This window comes from Suncus etruscus, chromosome 5, assembly GCF_024139225.1.
Source record: "Suncus etruscus isolate mSunEtr1 chromosome 5, mSunEtr1.pri.cur, whole genome shotgun sequence".
Lineage (NCBI taxonomy): Eukaryota > Metazoa > Chordata > Mammalia > Eulipotyphla > Soricidae > Suncus > Suncus etruscus.
The window spans coordinates 13596439-13617231 of record NC_064852.1 but is presented as its reverse complement, the minus strand read 5'-3'; the positions used below and the strand labels follow the sequence as shown (position 1 = coordinate 13617231).

At 45.1% G+C, this 20793-nt stretch overlaps 1 protein-coding gene across 3 annotated transcripts in view; it reads left to right on the top strand.

Annotated features, from left to right (window-relative positions):
- The window catches only part of MAPKAP1 (MAPK associated protein 1), a 293758-nt gene that overhangs the window by 219661 nt on the left and 53304 nt on the right, over window positions 1-20793 (top strand). For 2 of the 3 annotated variants that reach the window (XM_049774165.1, XM_049774166.1), the window contains one exon: window positions 11030-11137. The exons of the other annotated variant lie outside the window; for it this stretch is intronic. In XM_049774165.1, the coding sequence (XP_049630122.1) occupies window positions 11030-11137 (108 nt within the window). The remainder of the gene's footprint in view (window positions 1-11029; window positions 11138-20793) is intronic. 3 annotated transcript variants of the gene reach the window in all.

Below are 20793 nucleotides of genomic sequence, written 5' to 3'. Positions count from 1 at the left end.
CTATTTTTCTTTTTATTTTATGACCTGGTAATAGCAGTAACATATTTCCAGTAAATGTTTTCTATCGCAATAAAAAAGTTGTAACAAGACTAGAAATGGGTATAGTTAAGCCCTACAGAAATCACACTTTCAGAACTGTGGATTCAGGCTGTAACTCTATAAATCATTTAACTTTGGGAAATGCCCCCCTGCCCCTGGCAGGGAGGAGGGGAGACCAGGGCAAGCCGCTGACACTTCCTTGAATGCTTGTCAGAGGCTACTGCTGAGGGCATCTCAGTGTTGACCCCAAAGACCAGCTACCCCCTCTCCTCTCACCACCTTCCCTCCTTTCTGAGATGGTAAATCATCTCACTCTTCCAGGTCTGCTTTCGGTCCAGAGGTTAGGAAGGCAATGGAGTGTTCTTTTTGGAAGACTGTGGGGGATTTCTTTGGGGAGGGGAGGGTTAGGCTTGGGTGGTAGAGCATTCTCCCAGCAGTGCTCTCTCCCTGAGGGTCTCAGCCAACTGGGTCAACAGTTTAGCAGTGTGGGCCTGGGGACATGGTGTTGCCTGGCCCTGCAGGAGATTTCACAGGCCTCCCTGGTGGTATTTAGGGGCCTGTGTCGTTCTGGGGAGCCAGACAGCATACTAGGCAAGTTTCACACTCCCTGGCCTGTCATTCCAGCTCCCACTCCCAGGTTCTTGTCTCCCCTCACTGTGGGTCTGACTTAACCTATTCTCACAGAGGAGTTTCCTGTTCTTTGGCTGAAAAGGGAAGATTGTAACTGAGCTGCTGCTTCAGAGAAGTTTACGATTCAGAAAGTTGATTCTCGAAAGGCCTTTGTTCGAGGTCTGCAAAGTCCTCCAAGTCAGCGACTGTGGCTTTCAAAAAGGACCAGTTTCCTGGTTGTGCTAAGTGTGCATAGCGATGTAACCACTGACACTTGGCGCTTATGTCTAAGGGGTTTTGGGATGCATAATCTTTGCAGTTGTTGCATGAAGATTGTAAAAGAGCCCAGATTTCAACCCAAGGCTTCCTGGCTCCTGAACCCACACAGTCTCCTGGAATCTTTGTGCTTACTGCAGGAGCAGAGCTCAAGGCTGTGTCCCTTAAGACCATCTCCCACCTGGGGCCTTCCTTGGAATCAGTAATGCCGAGCACCTTTGCCCTCTGACCTTAGGGACTAGGCCAAAAACCAGTTACCTTTCCCCAACTGCAAGCAGAGCTGCTGGCTCCTCGGCTCCTTCGGGCTTAGGCTCTTACTCCTCGGAGGATGAATAAATAGCTCCGGTCTCTTTGTCTGCTATTGTTAACGAGCCCTAAACGTTAGGTCTTCCCAAAGCCTTTGTCTTTAATTTCTGATTCTAGCTGACACCTTCATTAATGGTTCAATGCAAGCTTTCTGTGGACTTGAAGACTACCGAGCAAAAGTGGTTTTGCTGTCCTATCAATAATGGTCATAATTTCCCCAATACTCTCATCAGCAGTGAATTGAGTCTTGCAGCAAAGAAATGGAAACCCCAGTGCAGTGGTTTTAAAGTGATTTGTCTTGTAGACGGCGTCTTATTTCAGTAAAATCAGGTCAGCAGGGCCTGCTGGGTCAGATGTAAGTCTGATACAAATTAGTTGGAGGAAATTGATCATTTGAACCTTAGGATATTTTTAGCTGCTGTAGGTTTTTCATCTTTTGTCCCCTTTATTTACATGTTTTAATGAATTTAAATCATCATCAACCATCAAGTTGAAAGTCCTCTTGGTTTTAGGCAAGCCAGAATGCTCCTTGCCCGCTCCCCGGGAGTGGCCTTCCTGTGGCAGGTTTGGGGTGCGTCCGGTTCTGGCATTGTTTTCACACTCAGACTCCCTCCCCTTCCGGCAGGCCCCCTCTCTGGGGTTGTTTATTGCACACACTGGCCCCTTGACCAGTCTGTTCTTCATTGCTATTGAAAGTTAATGGGGGCAAAATTGCATTCCCAAACATTTGAACCTGAAGTGGCCAGGGCCGAACTTAGTTGATCTCTGGTGATCGGTTCAATTTAGTTACGATTTTTTGCCATTAGGCTGGGGCTGAATGATGGTGATTTGGTTGAGGCCAAATGTCTGAAGAAAATTGGCTCTCTGATAAGAATGCTGTTATCAGAGGGGGCTACTTTCTCATTTACATTTAGATGAGTATTGATTATTTATTTACTCAGAGAAGTGAGATTCGTTTCCAATCTTATCTTTCTCGTCTCTGCTTGTCAGCAGAAAGAGAGATAGAGCTCCTGACATCAGGCCAAGATAGCAGCACTTTGTAGTGGAGATAAAAGTTGGAATGGGCCTTTTTCTAGTCTTGACTGAAAGGATAAGTTTTAAAAATTAGAACTGATGGGTCCCGCTTTCAAAACCTTTCCTGAAGGTTTCGCAGTTTAACTAGGCAGGAGAATTGGTTTATTGGAGCGGCCCTGGTCTTTCTTCTTTCGTAATAGGAATTGTATTTAATTTGATTATATTCAGCTCTTTCGCAGAGCACAAATTGTGTATTGGCTCAGAGGAGGCAAAAATGTGACCTTATTGTCATGTCAGCATGTTCCTTTTTTTATTATTTAAATTCCAAATGATCCCATCCAAGCCTCAGAGGAGGGATCCGTGGAGGCGGGTATCACTTGCCTATTATTCCCTGCTTATATTAAGATCAGGCAGAAAGTGGTTACAGTAGCCCCTGGAGGAAGAGCCAGAAGCAGGGGAGTTGGCATTCCCTGCAGGCCCGGTGGAAGAACTGCTTTGGGTCTATGCACAGAGATTGACAGTGTCAGCCTGACGGGGCTGGCTTTGGCACAGTGAGGACCCCGGGATTCCCTCAGCCCTGCTGCAGAGGAGACAGGCCTTGACACCGTTGGCTCGAACAGATCCCCCTGCCCTTTGTCAGCATTGCCACCAGGATATAAAACTGAAAGTGCCCTTACCCTGCTCATGAGTGAAACCCATGCCAACCTTGACCACGGTCCACACCAGGCTTTCTTTCCCAGCCGTGTCCCCACACAACCCTAACACATGCTTTTGTGGGAAGGACCTTCTCCCCCTTCGCCTAGTCCTGGTGTTCCCAGATTCCCTTCAGGCCTTTCCAGTACATTGATGCTCGTCAGTGTTCCGGCTGCTTGTCCCAACCTGGGAGAGCGCTGAGGGCGCTCTTTGATGATTTAGCTGCCTGATTGTATCTTCCTTCTCCCAGTACCCCCACCCTGCCTGCTTGAGGGCGGCAGTCATTGATTATTCATCTATGTGTCTAGGACATTGCTGATGCTCAAAAAAAAAAAAAAAAAAAGGTAAATGGATGGGTGAATGGCATCGTAACAGCATATATCCCACGTTATCTCTGCTGTCCTGGTGTGTTTTGTGGGGACTGACATTTGCCAGGTTTGAGACTCTAGTAGCAGGACCTGAAAGACAGAGGGAACCTTAAGGGCTCCCTCTGTGCAGAGCAAATCTTTCATCTGAAATGCTGTTTGTAGCTTAAAAGCAAGCTTGTGTGAGTAGCTGTGCCCCCTCTGCTGGCCCATGAGAAAGGGCATGGACAGCTGCCTGGATGCCAACATGCCCACCGCGGTGTACCTGACCGTAGCGGGGCTCTTGGGCCTGTTGTGAATCGTGCTCAGGGCTGCTTCCACTTCCTGGCCGGGGTTCCTGTTTCAGCCAAGACTCACAGCTGTCATTGAGCACTTTGCTGGGAGCGTCAGGGCGCTTCCATTTCATCCTCACAGCAGCCTTCTGAGGGAAGCTCTGTTTGCTGTACTTCACAGAGGAACAAAAAATGCAGAGATGAATGACTTCCCGGGAACATGGAAACATGAGCCGGCAACGGTCCCTCCCTCTCAAGGCGCAAACGCCAGGAGTTTCCCCGCTCAGATCCCAGCCTTTCATCTTGCTTGCTCACTCACCCTCTTCCTGACTTCAAGAAGCTCTTTCAGATTAAAGCAGTGCTTTCAGGTGGTGAGTGGAAGGAGTTTCTTTGGCATGCAAGTGATGCCGTGAAAGTGTTCAGCCTGTGACTTCATCGTTTTTCCCAGGTGGTTCTCGAACCTGTTCCGATGCTCAGTAATGGTGATGTGAGGTTCCTCTCTTTATAGCCTCCCTCAGTCTACAAAGCATCTGGGATGCATAGGTGGTGATTATCATAGCATAAAATCCTACATGGGCTAAAACTACATGAAAGAAAGGGTAAAATAAAGAGCCAGAGGATCAGCTCACCTAGAAATGTGTGTCCAGTGACTATGACCGAGTCACACTTTCAGTGCCCCAGTTCTGAATGGGCAAGGGAGAAAGGGACTCAAATATCTATTAGTTTTAAGACTTGCCGTATATTTGGATATGAAATTATCTAAGATGTATAGCAAGCGACCTGCCATGGAAGCAGCTTTCCCGATAGCTTTGTAGAGAGCATTTCTTTCTCCCCTGGTCTTTAGTAGTAGGATGCTGTAATGCAGGGGTCTCAAACTCAATTTACCTGGGGGCCGCAGGAGGCAAAGTCAAGGTGATCCTTGAGTGCAAAGTCAGTAGTAAGCCTTGAACATTGGGATGTGTGACCCAAACAACTAATACAAAACAAAACAAAGATTCCTCTAGGGCAGGGCCACAAAATGTATGGAGGGCCGTTTGCGGCCTATGCCGCAAGTTTGAGACCCCTGCAATGGATGACCAGGCTGGCCTTGCTTTTCTCCTCTCTCCCGCCTCTCTGCTGTTCCCATTGGATTATTGCTCTCAGCAATGAAGGGGTTCCATGTCAAGTCCCTTTCTCTTTCAGTCAAGGGTTCAAGAGATCAAGGAAGTTAAGCTGAACCTGGATCCACCGTCCCAGCAGATGTTTGGGTTTTCTTTTGAAACATAGGTTTACCTCAGTTTTACAAAACCCCAGTAAAATCTTAACTGGGTGTTTGAACCTGGAACCCTCCCAAAGGTGCCCAGCTCAGTATTTTGTCCTGAGATCATCAGTGATGTGGTATTACTACAGTAAGTCCATCATTGAAATGGCCGGACAGGGTGTTTGGTGGCTGCAGAGTAACTGCTTCCAGAATCTTCTGTGCTCCCATTTGCCGTGAAGCAGAAGGCATGTGACTTCGGGCACAGCTGCAACATTTTAAAGCCTCTTCCCAAGGTGGATGTTGCCTTGAGAACTGCATCCAGCCCGGTGTGATAGAGCCTTTATGTTTCCCAGAGTCATTTCCTAGGTGAAACTATATTAATAGAATCTGGTCTCCTAGCTTGTCTTTTGAAAATGGCTTTTGGCTACTATAATTTTTTTTCTTTCCTTCCATGTCAGCTGCCTAAAAATTAAGCAAGCATTTGACAGAAACAGTAGTTTGATATACAGTAGGTCTGGGTTGTCATAATCGTGCTTGTCATCAACAAACATTTATTAAGTGCTTGTTAGTAGTGGGGCGTGTGGTTAGTATGTAATATGGAGAGACCCAGGCAGCTGGAGCTATGAACTGTTGTCCCACCTCTTCCTGTGGGACCTGAAGCCGATTCACCTCTGCAAGTCATTTTTCTCCTTTGTAAAATGGAATCCGTGCCCTTTGTGCGGGGGAGTGCTGCAGAGTGAATGAGATGAGCTGTTCCAGCAAGGCCCCTCACGGCACCTGGCTTGGTGGGCTCCGCTGTGTTCTGTTCTCTGATCACTATCTGATGGAGACCCTGGTGACTGGCACCCAACTATTAATGTATTTGGATTGATTCACTCACTGAGCCCGCAGGCAGGTCTTTGGGGTAAATGTTGTTGCTATTCTCACTTTAGGGATAAAGAAACTAAGAGATGTTAAGGGAATTGTCCCCAGAGTCACAGCTCAGTTGCTGAGCCAGCAGCACTGGACCAAATCAGTCTGGTCCCGGTGAGTGCCCTCAGCCCTTGCGATATAGGATGCTTTCTTATAAACACTGTGCTTTCTTTCATAGAATGACTGATATTCTCAGTCTGATTTCTTTGGCAAAAATGTTGGATAATTTATCTAGTGTTTAGGCAAGAATTAGTGGAGAAATTGAGATGGAGGGGGTGTTGTTCTTTGTTTGGGGCCACTGTGCACAGGGTAACTCTTGACTCTGCACTCAGAAATCACTCCTGGCAGGCTCTGGGGACCATATGGGATGCCAGGGAGCCAGGCCAGGTCAGTTGGCATGCAAGGAAAATGTCCTTCCCATTGTGATATTGCTTTAGCCCCCTGAGAAATTGAGATTTTTCAGAGACAGGGTTTTCCATTTTGCAGAGAGATAAGTCTCCACTATAGCTTAACATCCCCAGAGTCTTGACCCATCAGTCAATGGTTAAATGGCCCATCTGGGTTTGATCCCTGAGCATCAAGTCAGGAATATGCCTGAGACTGCCAAGTATGGCCCAAAAACAAAGCAAGCAAACAAAAGACAGAAGTGGGTTTTAAAGTTATCCTTTAGCACAAGATAACATTCAGAATTTCCCTTATGATGAAACTGGTCACACAGGAATATCTTGGAGGGATTAGTGGTAGGCTGTTCCCAATAGCGCCCTGAGGGTCTCGTGTTCCTGGTGATTGAATCCAGGGCCTCCTATAGGCAAGCCATGCACTCCAGCGTTTTCATTCCCTTGAATGTTCTTTAGGAAAGATGAGGAGAGAGTCCTCCTGGAGAGATGGAAAACTAAGGAGATAAAATCTTGACAAATGCTCAGCATAGAGTCAGAGCAAAGGGTAAAGGTGGACTTCATTAAAATAAGTTATTTCAAAACTCAAATGAAGGGCCAGAGACAGCACAGAAAGTAAGGCTGATCTGAACTCAATCCCCAGCACCACATCTCCAAGCCCCACCAGGAGTGATCCCTGAGCACAGCTAAGTATGACCCAAAGACTAAAAATATATCTCATTAAATCCACATATCTACAAACTATCCTGTTTAGCCTTACAGTCTAAAAGACAGCTTCTTTATAGTCAACCTATAATTTATAAGTTAACAAGAGCAAAAGAAAGGTGCAGACCCAACTTTGGTGCCAACGTTCCTTGGATTTTATTCTCCTCCTCCTGTGATTTTGGAGCTATTTTTGTGATTTGGGAATAACTCCTGCCTTCAGTTAGCGTGAGTTTTCAATAAAGTAACTAATACAGAAAACTTAAAATGGTTCTGTGGAAAATGAGGCATTATCATTCTAGGCTTCAAAGAAAAAAGGAAATCCCAGAAAAGAAGATGGAGGGGGAGGGGAAACAACCTAGTGGTACTCAGTGCTTACTCCTGATTCTGTGCTCAAGAGACTAGATATGGTACTAGAAATTGAGCAAGACTTGGCCACAAGCAAGGCACTTACTCCCTTTACCAATATATATTTATGCATATATTTTTATATAAATCTCTGAGGACTGGAGAGAGAGAGCTTGCTGGAATGAGTACATGTTCCGCATTTATTTGCCCCAGTCCACACACACCCTTATTCCTCACTCTGCTCCCCAAAAAGTAAAGAAACTTATGAAAGTTCTAATAAACAGAAAAGTAAATGTTGAAAAATGCCATACATGGCTTTACAAATGGTACAGGGAACAAGGTACCTGTCAGGTTACTATTCCCTAGTGTCCCTTATCCCCATCTCCCAGAGAGTTACAGATACGAGGGAAGAAGTGTGAAAATGATGAAATTCCCGACGATGCGTCCAGACCTAGATGCCCAGAGATGTCCAGCTTATCTGCAGTTATTATTGCCTAGTACACTGCAGCTGTCAGGCAGGCAGACAGCTCAGGAAGCCCCAACTCTGCACTGAGCTCAGACTCAGAAGAACCAGTCTGGGTGGACACATCAGGCTACATATGCAGGAATGCCTGGTTTGGGTTAAATTATTGTCTGAAAGGCTGGTTTGGCATGCTATAATGTGTGATAATTATTATAGTATCCTCCAAAAAGTAGTGTAGAAGAAACTGGAGAACTTGAAGTATATACCATATACCTTTCCTTTTTAACTTTCTTTGCCTTCTTTTTTTCATGTTTTCTTTTGTTCTTTCTTCCTTTGCTTTCTTGTAGTCTTATTTCCTTCCCTTTCTCTCTTTCCTTCTCTTTTTTTTTTGTGCCAGGAAACAAGCCCAGGCCTAACACATATGAGACACACTCTCTACCACTGAGGTGATCTTTTTTATAGGAAAATTGAAAAGTAGGGAAAACAATAATGAAAAATTTAAAGCCCTCTTTATTCCACTGTACAGTATCATCTTTATTCACATTTCCAGTTGTTGTTTTTTTTTTAATTAAAACCATCCCCATCTATTCCCTTTGTTGTTGTAGCTGGAGTTATTTACACTGCCATACTGTCCACGAGGAGCTGGGAGTGGAATATGATACCCTCTTATCTACGTTGTTGTACATGTACTTCTTGGGGCTCTCTTTAGTGCTCAAGAAGGCACAATAAGTAAGATTGAACCAGGTTCAATCCCCAGCACCACATATGATCCTGCGATCCCTACCAGAAGTGATCCCTGAGCAGCTCAGGGCCAGTCATGTCAGGGAGCATATCCAGGGCCTTGTATAAAGTATACATTCCACCCTTCTGAGCCATCTCCTCAGCCCACCACATTATTCTTAATACACTTCATGGTAGTTCACAGTATTCTCTTAACCAACCCCTATGATGTTAGATCTCGGTTGTTCCTAAAGTGTTGACTGATTAAACCATGAATTTGTTGGGACTGGAGCACAGCAGGGAGGGTACTTGCCTTGCACGTAGCTGGCCTTGGTTCAATCTCCAGCATTCTATATAATTCCCCCAAGTACTGCCAGGAGTAATTCTTGAGTGCAAAGCCAGGGGTAACCCCTGAAAATCGCCAGGTGTGACCCAAAAGCAAAACAGACCCATGAATTGCTATCGCTAAAGCTTATACCCAGGTGGCTGTTAATTCACACAAGTGGGGTCAGTGCCTTAGACTTTGTTGCTGCAAGTGGGGTGGTTGACAGCAGGTTTTTAACAGGCCAGTGTTTAAAAAAAAAAATAGTTCTGTAAGTTCAGAGTGGAGTCCAGTCCCTGTAATGTGAGGAGGCCTTTTGTCATAAGAGTGTTGGGGAGGGGCCGGAGAGATAGCATGGAGGTAATGCATTTGCCTTGCATGCAGAAGGTCAGTGGTTCGAATCCCAGCATCCCACATGGTCCCCTGAGCCTGCCAGGAACAATTTCTGAGCATAGAGCCAGGAGTAACCCCTGAGTGTTGCTGGTTATGACCCAAAAAAAAAAAAAAAAAAAGTATTGGGGAAAGAGCAGAGCTAGTAGCTGCTCACCACCTGACAGTTGGCCATGATTGTTCCCCAGTTCACAGTGAAGAGGAAATCACCCAGTGACTTGCCAGCAGACATGCCTGTTAACTGATGGTTGTTGGTGCTGGTGGGCAGCAGGTTGTGGAGAACTGTTGCCTGGATTCTATACCTTTGTCTGTTCACTATGAAAAATAACTACATTTAGGAGTAAACTAAATGTAGTCTTAAAACTACACAACACCTTCATAGTACAAATATTGCTCGTTTGATTTTCTAAGGATTATGTAGATTTTTTGAGCGTGTCTATGTTCAGAGTATTATTGTTAAATATAAGGTTGAAAAACTGTCAGCAGGATAAAAGAATTGAACATAGGTAAGAACACTTACAATCGGTGGAAGAACTAATAAAATACCCATCAAGTATTTTATTTATTTTGTTTTTGTTTTGGAGCCATACCTGGCAATGCTCAGGGATTACTCCTGGCTCTGCACTCAGGAGTCAATCCTGGCAAACCATATGGGCTGCTGGAGATTGAACCCAGGTTGACTGACTGCATGCAAAGCAAGAAGCCTTCCCACTGTACTATCACTCCGGCCCCTCAAGTATTATTTTAAAATGAAGAAACTGAAATGCAACTGCAATACCAGCAGTGATTGGGAAGCTGAAGAGAGGGTGTTGGGGTGTGTGTAAGAGATGTGGGGGGGGGGTGACTTGAGACGAATGGGGTGCAGAGAAAGAAGTGCTGGATGTGAATGACTTACAGGCCCACAACGAAAGAACATTCTAAACATGCATGTTCTGCCTTGGAGCCCTGTGAGGCTTCTGATGATTTTACTTGGACCTTGCTCCTCTGTCTGACCAGACACACCTTTTGGAGTCACAGTAATAAGACATTTTTATATGCATCTATCTTTTCAATAACCATTAACAGGAGTAGTCTTTTGGATCCAGTCATTGGACCTTTTAGGTATTTTCTGAGAACAAATCTGTCGTTGGCTTGACGGAAATCACAGGAATAAATTTATAAAATGCCATCATGCTCTATTACGATCTGCCAGAATCTGTGTGACACAGGAACCTGGTCTCTGCTTCCAGTCTCACTGAATTTGGGTCTCTTACGTGGCTTTGGTGTTGCAGTGCCAGGAATCACACAAAAGGCTTCCCATGTACAAAGCATGTACTCTTAATACCAAGCCACATCCTTGACTGTCATGTGATTTTATAGATGTTTCAACAAAGGCACCGATCAGCAGCCACTGTCTTTCTGTCATCATAAAACAGAAACCTGAGTTGCGTTTTGACATCACCTGCTTTTAAAAATATTTTTTTTAATTTCAAGACTGCCATATGGACCTGCCCATAATTGATTATTCATGATTATGTAATGATTATTAATAATAAGTGCTTTGGTGGGAGGCCTCCTGTGAGGCAATTGCATTACTATCTTTCCTGTGTCATCTCCAATCTGTACACTGATCCTTCAAGGTATCAATAGTCCCACAATGCAGATTAGGAAACGGCTCAAAAGACATTTGAGTTTCTTGCTCTTATCAGTGATTCCAGGCCAGTGTCATTCAAACATCAGCCAGCCACCTCTTACCTTGTTTGGGTGAAAACTGAGCAAAAACAGACCTGATTGTAGAACAGACAAAAGTATCAAGTGTAAAGAAAAGTAAAGCAAACCACCCAACCCAGACCCCTCCGTTTTGGTTAGCTAATCCTGCAAGACAAACCTAATGCTTGGACTTTTCGCCAGACTTTGGTGTTTTCTAATGTTCAATTCACTGTTTCAGACCTGCTCCCCTCCTCCTGCCCCTTTGATCTTCCAGGCCCTCAGTACCGCCTGGAGAAGCAGAGCGAGCCCAATGTCGCCGTGGACCTGGAGAGCACTTTGGAGAGCCAGAGCGCGTGGGAGTTCTGCCTGGTCCGCGAGAACAGTACGTTGGCCTCCTCGCTCCGTGCTGCTTTGTCCTTACAAACAAGCTTGCGAGCCCCAGGTTTCGGAACACTCCCTGGTCTGGCTTCCCTAGACAGGTTTGAAGTGACTTTATTTTCCAAGGCAGCCCTCAGCCTTCTTGTCAGAGTGATTTCTAAAAGGGAAATAGTTGAGGTCATGTCCTTTGGCAAAGAGTTTGCATCCTGCTTTGAAATCCAGAACGAATGTTCACTGGAAGGAAGGAGCCAGGGTGATGATAGTGCAGTGGGTAGGTATTTGCTTTTCACAAAGTCAACCCGGGTTCGATCCCTAACATCCCATATGGACTCCTGAGCCCCTCCGAGAGTGATCCCTCAGTGCAGTCAGGAGTCACTCCTGAACTCTGTGGGCCATGGCACAAAAACAAGAACAAAAAAATGAGGTATTTTGTGTAGAAAGCAACTGACTTGTCCGTATGCCCTGTTCAAGTTTTAGGACGTTGTGACATTTTGTATAACTTTCCAAAGGGAAGTTTTCCTGAAAGGGGGAAGCAGGTGATGTGTGAAAAGGGAAATAATAATGCTGTTTCTTCTGGCCATGCTGCATCTGTGGCTTCTGGTCAGCTGTGTCCTTTCCTCTATCCACTGCTGAGTGCATCTCAAGAACTGTCACTTGTGACCCCAACCCACTGGCCTAGACTTGATCCATCCTTGGCAACCCCTCTTGTGTCCTGTTACAGAGGAGTCTGCTTTTTCTTCAGAGCATGTAATTATTTCTTTTTCTCAGTAGTTGATGTCCCTCATCCATGGTAGTGGATGCCGTGTCTCTGAGGACCCCCTGACCCATGCCAGGTTGCCAGCCATTTGTTCAGTGGGGATTCACTCAGAGGAGCTCTGCAGTGGATTCTTAGTTTTCTCACTCATCAAAGCATCTCTAGTGAAAATATAATCTCTGCCCTAGTAACTTTATTTGGACACAGTTATTGTTCTCAGATTCCTTGGTATCTTTTCCAGGGATAATCTGTGTAACATACATGCATATTTATTCTATGTGTGCATGTGAATACACCATGCCTAAACATGTGTATACATATTAACACATTTAAAAATAAATGAGGCCAGGAAAGAATAGTAGGAAAGACAAGCTATGAAAAGTTGCAGATCAGGCTTTGAACTTGGGCTCATTTTCACTTTACTTCTAAGTATATCTAACTATAACCACTTAATTACATTATAACCTCTCTGACCTCTGCATCGTTAAGGCTTTGCAGCATTTTCAGGACATGTGGCCTGAGTCCAAATTACTGTTAACCAATGAAGCCCAGCATTTACCAAGGCTATATGGCAATCCAGTATTTTAGAACCAATGGAATAATAACATTTTTCTTTGTGAAATGGAATTTTTTTAAATTTCTTTTCATGGAAGTGTTTTCAACTTTATTTCTAGTTGTAATTTTTTTCAAACTTTTATTATTAAAGAACTGTGGTTGGATGGGGCCGGCGAGGTGGCGCTAGAGGTAAGGTGTCTCCTTGCAAGCGCGGTTTGATCCCCTGGCGTCCCATATGGTCCCCCCAAGCCAGGGGCAATTTCTGAGCACTAACTAGGAGTAACCCCTGAGCATCAAACAGGTGTGGCCCAAAAAAACAAAAACAAAAACAAAAAACTGTGGTTTAAAAAGTCATTGATAGTTGAGTGTACGGCATATTATATTTCTTTTTCCTTCTTTTTTGGTTTTTTTGGGTTTTGACCTATACCTGATAGTGCTCAGAGGTTACTCCTAGATCTGCGCTCAGGAATTATTCCTGGCAGGCTCCAGGGAACATATGGGATGCCAGCAATCAGGGATCAAACCCTAATCAGCGATGTTCAAGGCAATACGCCCTCCCTGCTGTCCTATTGCTCTGGCGCTGCGTATACAGTAATTCAACACTGGGCTAGTGAGGTGGCGCTAGAGGTAAAGTGTCTGCCTTGCAAGCGCTAGCCAAGGAAGGACCGCGGTTTGATCCCCCGGTGTCCCATCTGGTTCCCCCCAAGCCGGGGGGGGGGGGGGGGGGGAAACCAAGCAATTTCTGAGCACTTAGCCAGGAATAACCCCTGAGCATCAAACGGGTGTGGCCCCAAAAACCAAAAAAAAAAAAAGTCAAAAAACAATAATTCAACACTGATCCCATCACCAGTGTCAAATCCCATCACTAGTGCACCCATACTCTGCCATACCCTCCAACCCCACCTGCCACCTTGGCAGACATATCAAAGTTCCATGATTTCAGCTTAGATCTCATGTTTTCAGTGTTTTTGAGTCTGTGCTTTGAATATATAACTACATGGCTCTATCAACTCCCCAATGTATATAAAATATTTTATTTGTAAATGGTGAAATTCAAAATTATGTCCACAAAATCCAAAACTCTGTCTACTTCCAAAAAAATTTAATTCTGCCAACATTAAAAGACAGAAAATAGGACAAGTCAGAGATGAAGTGGGACCAAAACAGGAAAATAATTTTGAATAGGAATTTTCAGTCAAGGACCATTAAGAATCTAAATCAAAATAAGTATTTTAAAACTAGAAATGTAGTATTATTTATCAGTGTTTTTGATCAGGACAGGCTGCTTGGTTTCCCTAAAACTGTTTTAGAAGTGGACTGTTAGCGCCTTTGTAAGGCAGCATTTCAGAGTTCGGTGTTGAATCTCACTACCTTGGCTCATGATCTGGCCTTGCCACTCACTGGTCATGTGACCTACCTTGGGCAGTTGACTTAACCTCACTCAGCCAGTTTGTCCACCTTCCTAAGGTTGGAGAAAAGAATCAGTGAATTTTAATCATAGACCTCTTAGAACAGTGACTGGCACAATACACATTCAGTAATCTCAACTATTGGAAGCAGCGTTCTGTGTCTGAATGCAGGTGGAGCACAGGTACAGCTATTTGGAAGGTCTAAAATTGGGAGCCAGCAGGGCCCCAAGGTACATGATTGGAGGAAGGAAGGATACAGAGCAGAGACGAGCGTGGAGCTAGGGGCCAGGCTGTGACTTTGTATCACGTATGAAGGAAATTAGAAGTGGTGTACTCCCCAGCAAATGTACTTGGGCTTCCCAGAAGGATTTCGACCTTATAACTAAAGCAGTTTGATTGGGAAGAGTGCTCCAAGAGTGTTCAGTAGCCTTTTTGGTTTCATCCAAGGAGGGACATCAAAAGATATTTTGGGATGGGTGTGGGAGGGTGGCTCTACTTGCTGAAGTGCAGGCTCAATCAGCGGCCCCCATGTTTCAATCCCTAGCACCACAGATCCTTGAACACTGCACTTGGGAGTAACTGCCAATCATGGCATGTGTGTGCCCTCACCCCCATCTAAAAATAGTGTTTGCATTCTTGGGAGTCTTTTGTAAGATACTGTACTCTTCTTAGTGCCCCTAAAAGATGGTCAGTTGTGTAGAGGTGTGCCCAGAATCAAATAAGCAGCAAATGATGGTGTCTGATTTCCAGGCTGATTCCAAAGCACACTCTGGGGTTGCAGATGGAGCAGCCAAAATTAATTTCGTAACCTTAAGAACGGCAATGACCATCATCTTTGCATCATGAGAGAGTTGATGGCAGTTGCAGCTGCTGTGACAGGAGATCCTCAAGGCTTGGACAGCTAACATTAGTGCTTGGATCGTGGCCCACATAAGAAAATGACAAGCCAGAGTCCTTGTGCTTTCCAGTTTGGATTCTTGTTTGATAATCTGCTACATCTTTTAGCCAACTGTCTGCTACAAGCTGGAATCCAGCCCATAGGAATCCCGAGTATGCTGTGGAGAGCATGGAAGGCTTGAAGACTTCCACTCTTGGCCAAGCTTCTAGATGAATCCTGGCACCAAAATAAGCCCCGGTTTCCTTTTCTTCAAGTGTCCCCCGGTGACCATTTCCCTTTCTTGCTGATCTTATCTGGGGAGGATAGCCTTAGGAGAAAGATGCAGCATAAACCAACTGACTCTTCCCACTGCCATAAGAGAGAAACCGGTGTCCCCTCAGCAAGGCTGAAACAGGCCTAAAATTAAATTGTATCAGCTGAATGCCAGCAGTGTCCATCAAGTCTTTGTCTCCCTGTGTTCTAATCTCTTCAAGTTGTTTGACTACACTTTAAGACTTAGAGGTCTCAAACTCAACTTACCTGGGAGCCGCAGAAGGCAAAGTCAGGGTGATCCTTGAGTGCAAAGTCAGTAGTAAGCCTTGAACATTGGGGGGAGTGACCCAAACAAGTAAAACAAAACAAAACAAAACAAAAAAAGATTCCTCTAGGGCAGGGCCACAGTTTGAGACCCCTGCTTTAAGTTGTCTAGAGTCAAAGTAGTGTTTGACCAGACACCTCCAACACTGAACCAATGCTGTCCTCTCTCTGAACCTCCATTTCCTGTGTACATGTTGTGGTTAAATCTGTTGCACTAGGTTTTTGTGAGCTAAACAAGATACCAGTGCTACCATCATAACATCCTCTTACCAATGTGGTCACCTTAATAGAAGAAGAAACTGAAGCATAGAGTGATTTGCCCATAGTCAGGGCCATCATGTCTGTGTCCACGAAGTCCTGTGAAAGACTTCAACCTACTCAATAATTACTCAATAATTACTTTATTTCCTCTCAGAAAGTTACTATACCAAAAGACTTCAGTTCTTTAAACGTCAGTCATCCACGCTGGGTCTCCTTTGCTTTCCAGGAGATCTGCCATTATTCAATTATTGCAGTCCCTCACCATTATTACCTAATTCCAGGTTGGTGGAGTGTGGCTAGGGCCTATAACTCTTACATCTGTCTGGTAGCCCTCTCTTGACCCCCCTCCCCGTTTGTTTCCCTTACTCATGGAAGAGTGAGACACCACTTCCTGGTCTTGAGTAAAATCTTGCTCTTAATTCCTCTCTCACCCAGTCCCTGTATGGGTTTAACCACTCTTGTGTTGGAGGCCAGACTGTGACCAGGGTCTACAACCACCAGGCATCTCATTAGGGTTCCAAAGGACAAATATCAGTTGTTGTTTTTAAAGAGAACTGGGCACTGGGTTACTATCTTTGGTGGGAACAGTTTGGAATACACGTAGCAGTACTCAAGATTTACCTGCCTCTCTTCTCTAGAATCACACTTGGAGGTGTTTGAGGATTATATTCTGTGCAGGGATGGAATCTAGATTGGGTACATTGGCACAGAAAGCGCTCTACCTGCTGTGGTGCTACTCCAGCCCCTGAATCAGTATTTTTCTTTGTGTGACTTGACTCACCTTCCCCACCACTGGAGGAAGGAAGGAAATGGAAGGCAGCCGAGACACTGAATGAGCCTTTGCTCAACCTCATGTGTTCCCAGAGCCTCCTTTGGTGCCTGATCATCCTGGACCTATTCTCCCATGGGTGCTCTGCTAGCACTGAGATCCTGGGTGCTTCTGCTTGGTTTTGTTTTCTTCAACTGCAAATTCTTCATCTCTCCAGTTCCTGTCTTGTGACTTAAATCCCAAGGCTTTAAGTTGCTTTTATTATACCATAGTCACAGTCCTGAAATGCAAAAACAAATGTCTGTTTCCAAGTGCAAATGATTTGTGTTTATGGTCTGTGTTTTCTGTTGAATATCTGGCTGAGAGGTCTGATTGGGGCATGTTTATTTAAGGAATTTTCAGAGGGGCGCACTTTTTTAAGTAGATATATTTAATGATTCCATACTTGCTGAATGCTAGCAGAATTTAAACAAGTATCCTCCTCCTTCCCATAAGAATATCTGTGTGTCTCCACCACTCACTTTCAGTTGCTAGCAGGCTGCTCAACGTATGAAACCAAAGAAAACCAAGGTATTTAGAGCCCTTGTTTGTCTGACCTTGGTCAAGTTCTTTTCCTCTGTCATTCTCACTTCTTCATCCATAAAATGTGATGGTAATCCCTTTCCTTGAGGGCTATTAAGAGGATTAAACTGTTTGAAACAAATAAATGTGAGTGTAGAGTTCCTGAAGAGCGCAGAGGAGACCACAGTACCCATATGAGTGAGTGTTGTCCTTTCCCAGTGCCACTGCCCACACACCATGTTTGGCACTCCTGCCTGTCAGTAATTGTTCCTCCCGATTATGCCTGCATCCCTCTCTGTCTTAGCCCCCCACAGGCTTCAAGAGTCAGTGCTGCCTGGGGCAGACCCATGTTGGTATGTACTGGGAGAAACCTGCGCCCTGTCCATACCAACTGTGCCAGTCCTGAGCACCTGGACTGTGCCATGTGGACGGAGAAATTCCACACATATTGTGTTGCATTTCCTCCCCCCCCCCCCCACTTAAGAGTTCCTTCCTTTTCATTTTATCATTAGGTAGTAATTAGTATTCAAGGGAAATTGGTCTTAATATATTAAAATTGGTTAAGTGCATTTAGACCTGTACCACAGCCAATGTCTTATTGGAAAATGTAATTGGGGACTCTGTGTATGTAATTAATTGAATTACAATTAAGAACTTTCATTAAGCGATACACTGGTACATTAGAGCAGTAAGGAAACATGTCTGACGAGCCCAAATCCTGTCTGAGCTCTGAGTGAGGGCACAGGGATTTGCTTCCTTCAGTAGATGATGGTCACCAAAACTGCCCTGCAGCCCACAACTAATGGGCTGGCATTGCTTCAGCGACACCTCTGGTAGAGAAATATGGTAGAGTTCTTCCTCCCTATGTGACTTGGGTTAGAGGGAGAGATGAGGTGCCTCAGTGTGACCAGACAGCACTTAGGTAACTGACCCAAAATGCCCAGGTCCTTAAAAGACTCAAATTCTGTGTGCTTTGAAGAGAGGCAAAGGACATGGAGCCATGGAGGTAATAGAAAATCTGGCAGCAGCCTGATTGCCAACAAACCAGAAAGTGTTCAGACCTTTCAGTGCTTGTGTTTTGTCTATGAATGGTGACTGGCTTCTGGGCACAAATTGGTTCATTCCCCACCACCATCACCAAAAACATGGAGGGATCTTCCTGTGGACCAGTCAGTGGGCAGCCAAATGGTGGTGGGAGTCACATCCTAGAGCCAGAGTGTGGTACATGCATCAGAGGGCACAAAGAACAGAGCAGAGTCCAAGCCAATGAGAGTAAGAGAAAGCTGTTTGTTTGTTTGTTTTATCAACCAAACCCACAGGGCTTAGGGCTTACTCCTGGCTCTGGGCTCAGGGGTCACTCCTGGCAGGGTTCAAGGGACCTGTCTGTGGTGCCAGGGATCAAACTGCTTCCTGTAAAGCAAGTACCCTGCCTGCAGTGCTGTCTCTCCAGCCCAAGAGAAAGCTTTCTTGATGAAAAAGAATAAAGAGCAATTACCCAGATAATGTGTAAGAAAAGACTGTCCTAGGTTGAAGGTATACTTTAGAAGGAGCTTGGCCTATTTGGGGATGAATGAATGGTATAGAATGAAGTGAGCAAAAAGAGACTGAGGTACAGGCAGGGTCTGGACTGCAGGCCAAAGGCCCCCTTCTATGAGCTGTTCTTTTTTTGGAAATTCTAAAACCTGAAACCATTTATTTCTGAGCACCTCATAAAACATGATTACCCTGATTTGTTGAGAGTCTGAAATCTCCCTGTGGAAAGGCTCCAGCTCTGAGAGTTTAATCAGCAAGGCACTGACAGCAAGGGCCCTTACTGGTTATAGTCTGGCAGATTCAGTAAAGGGTACATCATATCTGTGGGGAGAGAGAGATGTATTGAAGGATATATTCTACATTGAGGAGAGGCATGTAGTAAAGGGTATATCCTACTGTGTGTGTGTGTGTGTGTGTGTGTGTGTGTGTGGTAGAGGGGAGAGATAGATTGAGAGATGAGATACACCTAGTATTTGACTAGTTTGAGGGGTGGAGGGGAGAGAGAGAGATTCACCTAGTATTTGACTAGTAGTAGCCACCCGGGGTTTGGTCCCAAGTACCACCCTAGAAAAGCTGAAGGGACATGTCTGATAGAATAAAAGTTTGGGCCTATGGTACTCTGAGGAGTTAGCGGTCTTGGTGGGGAGGAGATTGTAACGACTGTAAGAGTTTTTTCCCAGGGTTTCCTTTACATCCAGCTCTGAGTTTGACTGGAGGGTTGGAGAGAGTTCAGGTTTCTCCCCCACTCTTCGTTCTGATAAGTCCAGGTTACCTTTGTGTGCCCCTTAAGCACTGTTCCAACTCACAGATTTGTGCATTCCCAGTCCACCTAAGGCACATTTTCATCTAAGGTGGTGCTCAGGTTACAAGTTTTTAATTAGACTGACCTGGATTCAATTGCTTGCTTCATCTTCTACTAAAGGTAGGGCTAGATTAGCAGGATGACATTCTGGTTCTCTTTTATTCTTGCCTGTAAAAACAATATCCAACTCAGAGGCACATGGAGAAAATTAAATGAGAGAATATATTTAAATTGCTGAGCACAGGGTCTGGCCTGTGGTAAGTACTTAGCAGTGTTGACTTCTGCCATTGTTGCCAATAGCATCTGAATGGAAAATGAGGCTAGTGGGTGAATTCTCTTAAATGAAGCAGACACAAAAGGTGATGCATAAACTGTTCTGGGCATCTTTGATGCAGCAAACTTCCCTCTGCTCACCAGAAGCGTTTCTTGATTTCTTGCTGTCTGCTTTGTAGACTGAAGGCTCCACCCCTTGGGGAGTACAAACATTGCCTGATAACTCAACAGAGCCTGCCTCTGAGGGCTCCTGGGTCTCAGGAAAAGACCTGAAGTTCTAGGTGTTGAGGTACAATGTTTTTAACAGGTGGATGCTCCATTCTGAAGTTACCTGCACACCCTAATTTGGGAGTGAGTTACTTTTTGGCCTGAAGTTCTGTCTGTTCTCTCTCTCCTTCCCCCTCTCTCCTGTTCTCTTCTCCCCTCTCCCTCTTTTTTTTGTGTGTTTTTTTTTTTTTTGGTTTTTTTTTTTTTTTTTTTTTTTTTTGGTTTTTGGGCCACACCCAGCGGTGCTCAGGGGTTACTCCTGGCTGTCTGCTCAGAAATAGCTCCTGGCAGGCATGGGGGACCCTATGGGACACCGGGATTCGAACCAACCACCTTTGGTCCTGGATCGGCTGCTTGCAAGGCAAACGCCGCTGTGCTATCTCTCCGGGCCCCCCTCTCCCTCTTTTTCTCTCCCTCCCCCTCTTTTTCTTTCTCCTTCCTCTACCCCCCACCTTACCCCATGTCTCCTCTCTCCCTTTCTCTTCTCTCCTCTCTTACCTTTCCTAAATGAATCTGTTTTACTTCTCACACACAAAATGAAGCAGTGGAAGGAACACTGCCAGATTGTAGAGCCCAGGTGTAGTACAGTGCAACAGAAGCAGGGGAGGAGGAACAGTGAGGATTCAAGACAGAGTGGGGCCTAGTCAGTCCATTTACTCTGGGTTTAGTCAGTTTTTTTTGCAGGGTTTTGGGTGGGTGAGCATCTGTCTTGAAGTACTTATCTCTGCCCCCCATGTTTTCCTTCCCAGTACTCCCTTCATAGTTTTCCACCTAGTGTTTCCAGCCGAAACACACACTTGTCTTTGTCCCATATTTGTGCCCACACTTTTTGGACTTTCTGTTCTCATACAGTCCCTTCAGTGGGTTGTGCCCTGCCTGTCAGCTGGTAGCCCTGCCATCCTCCTGTGTTGACAAAATACCAGTACAGCCCTGGCATGTGGTCAAAGGAAAGATGAGCCGCATCCTTGTACTAGAGTTCAATGGTAAGACTGTGACATGGAC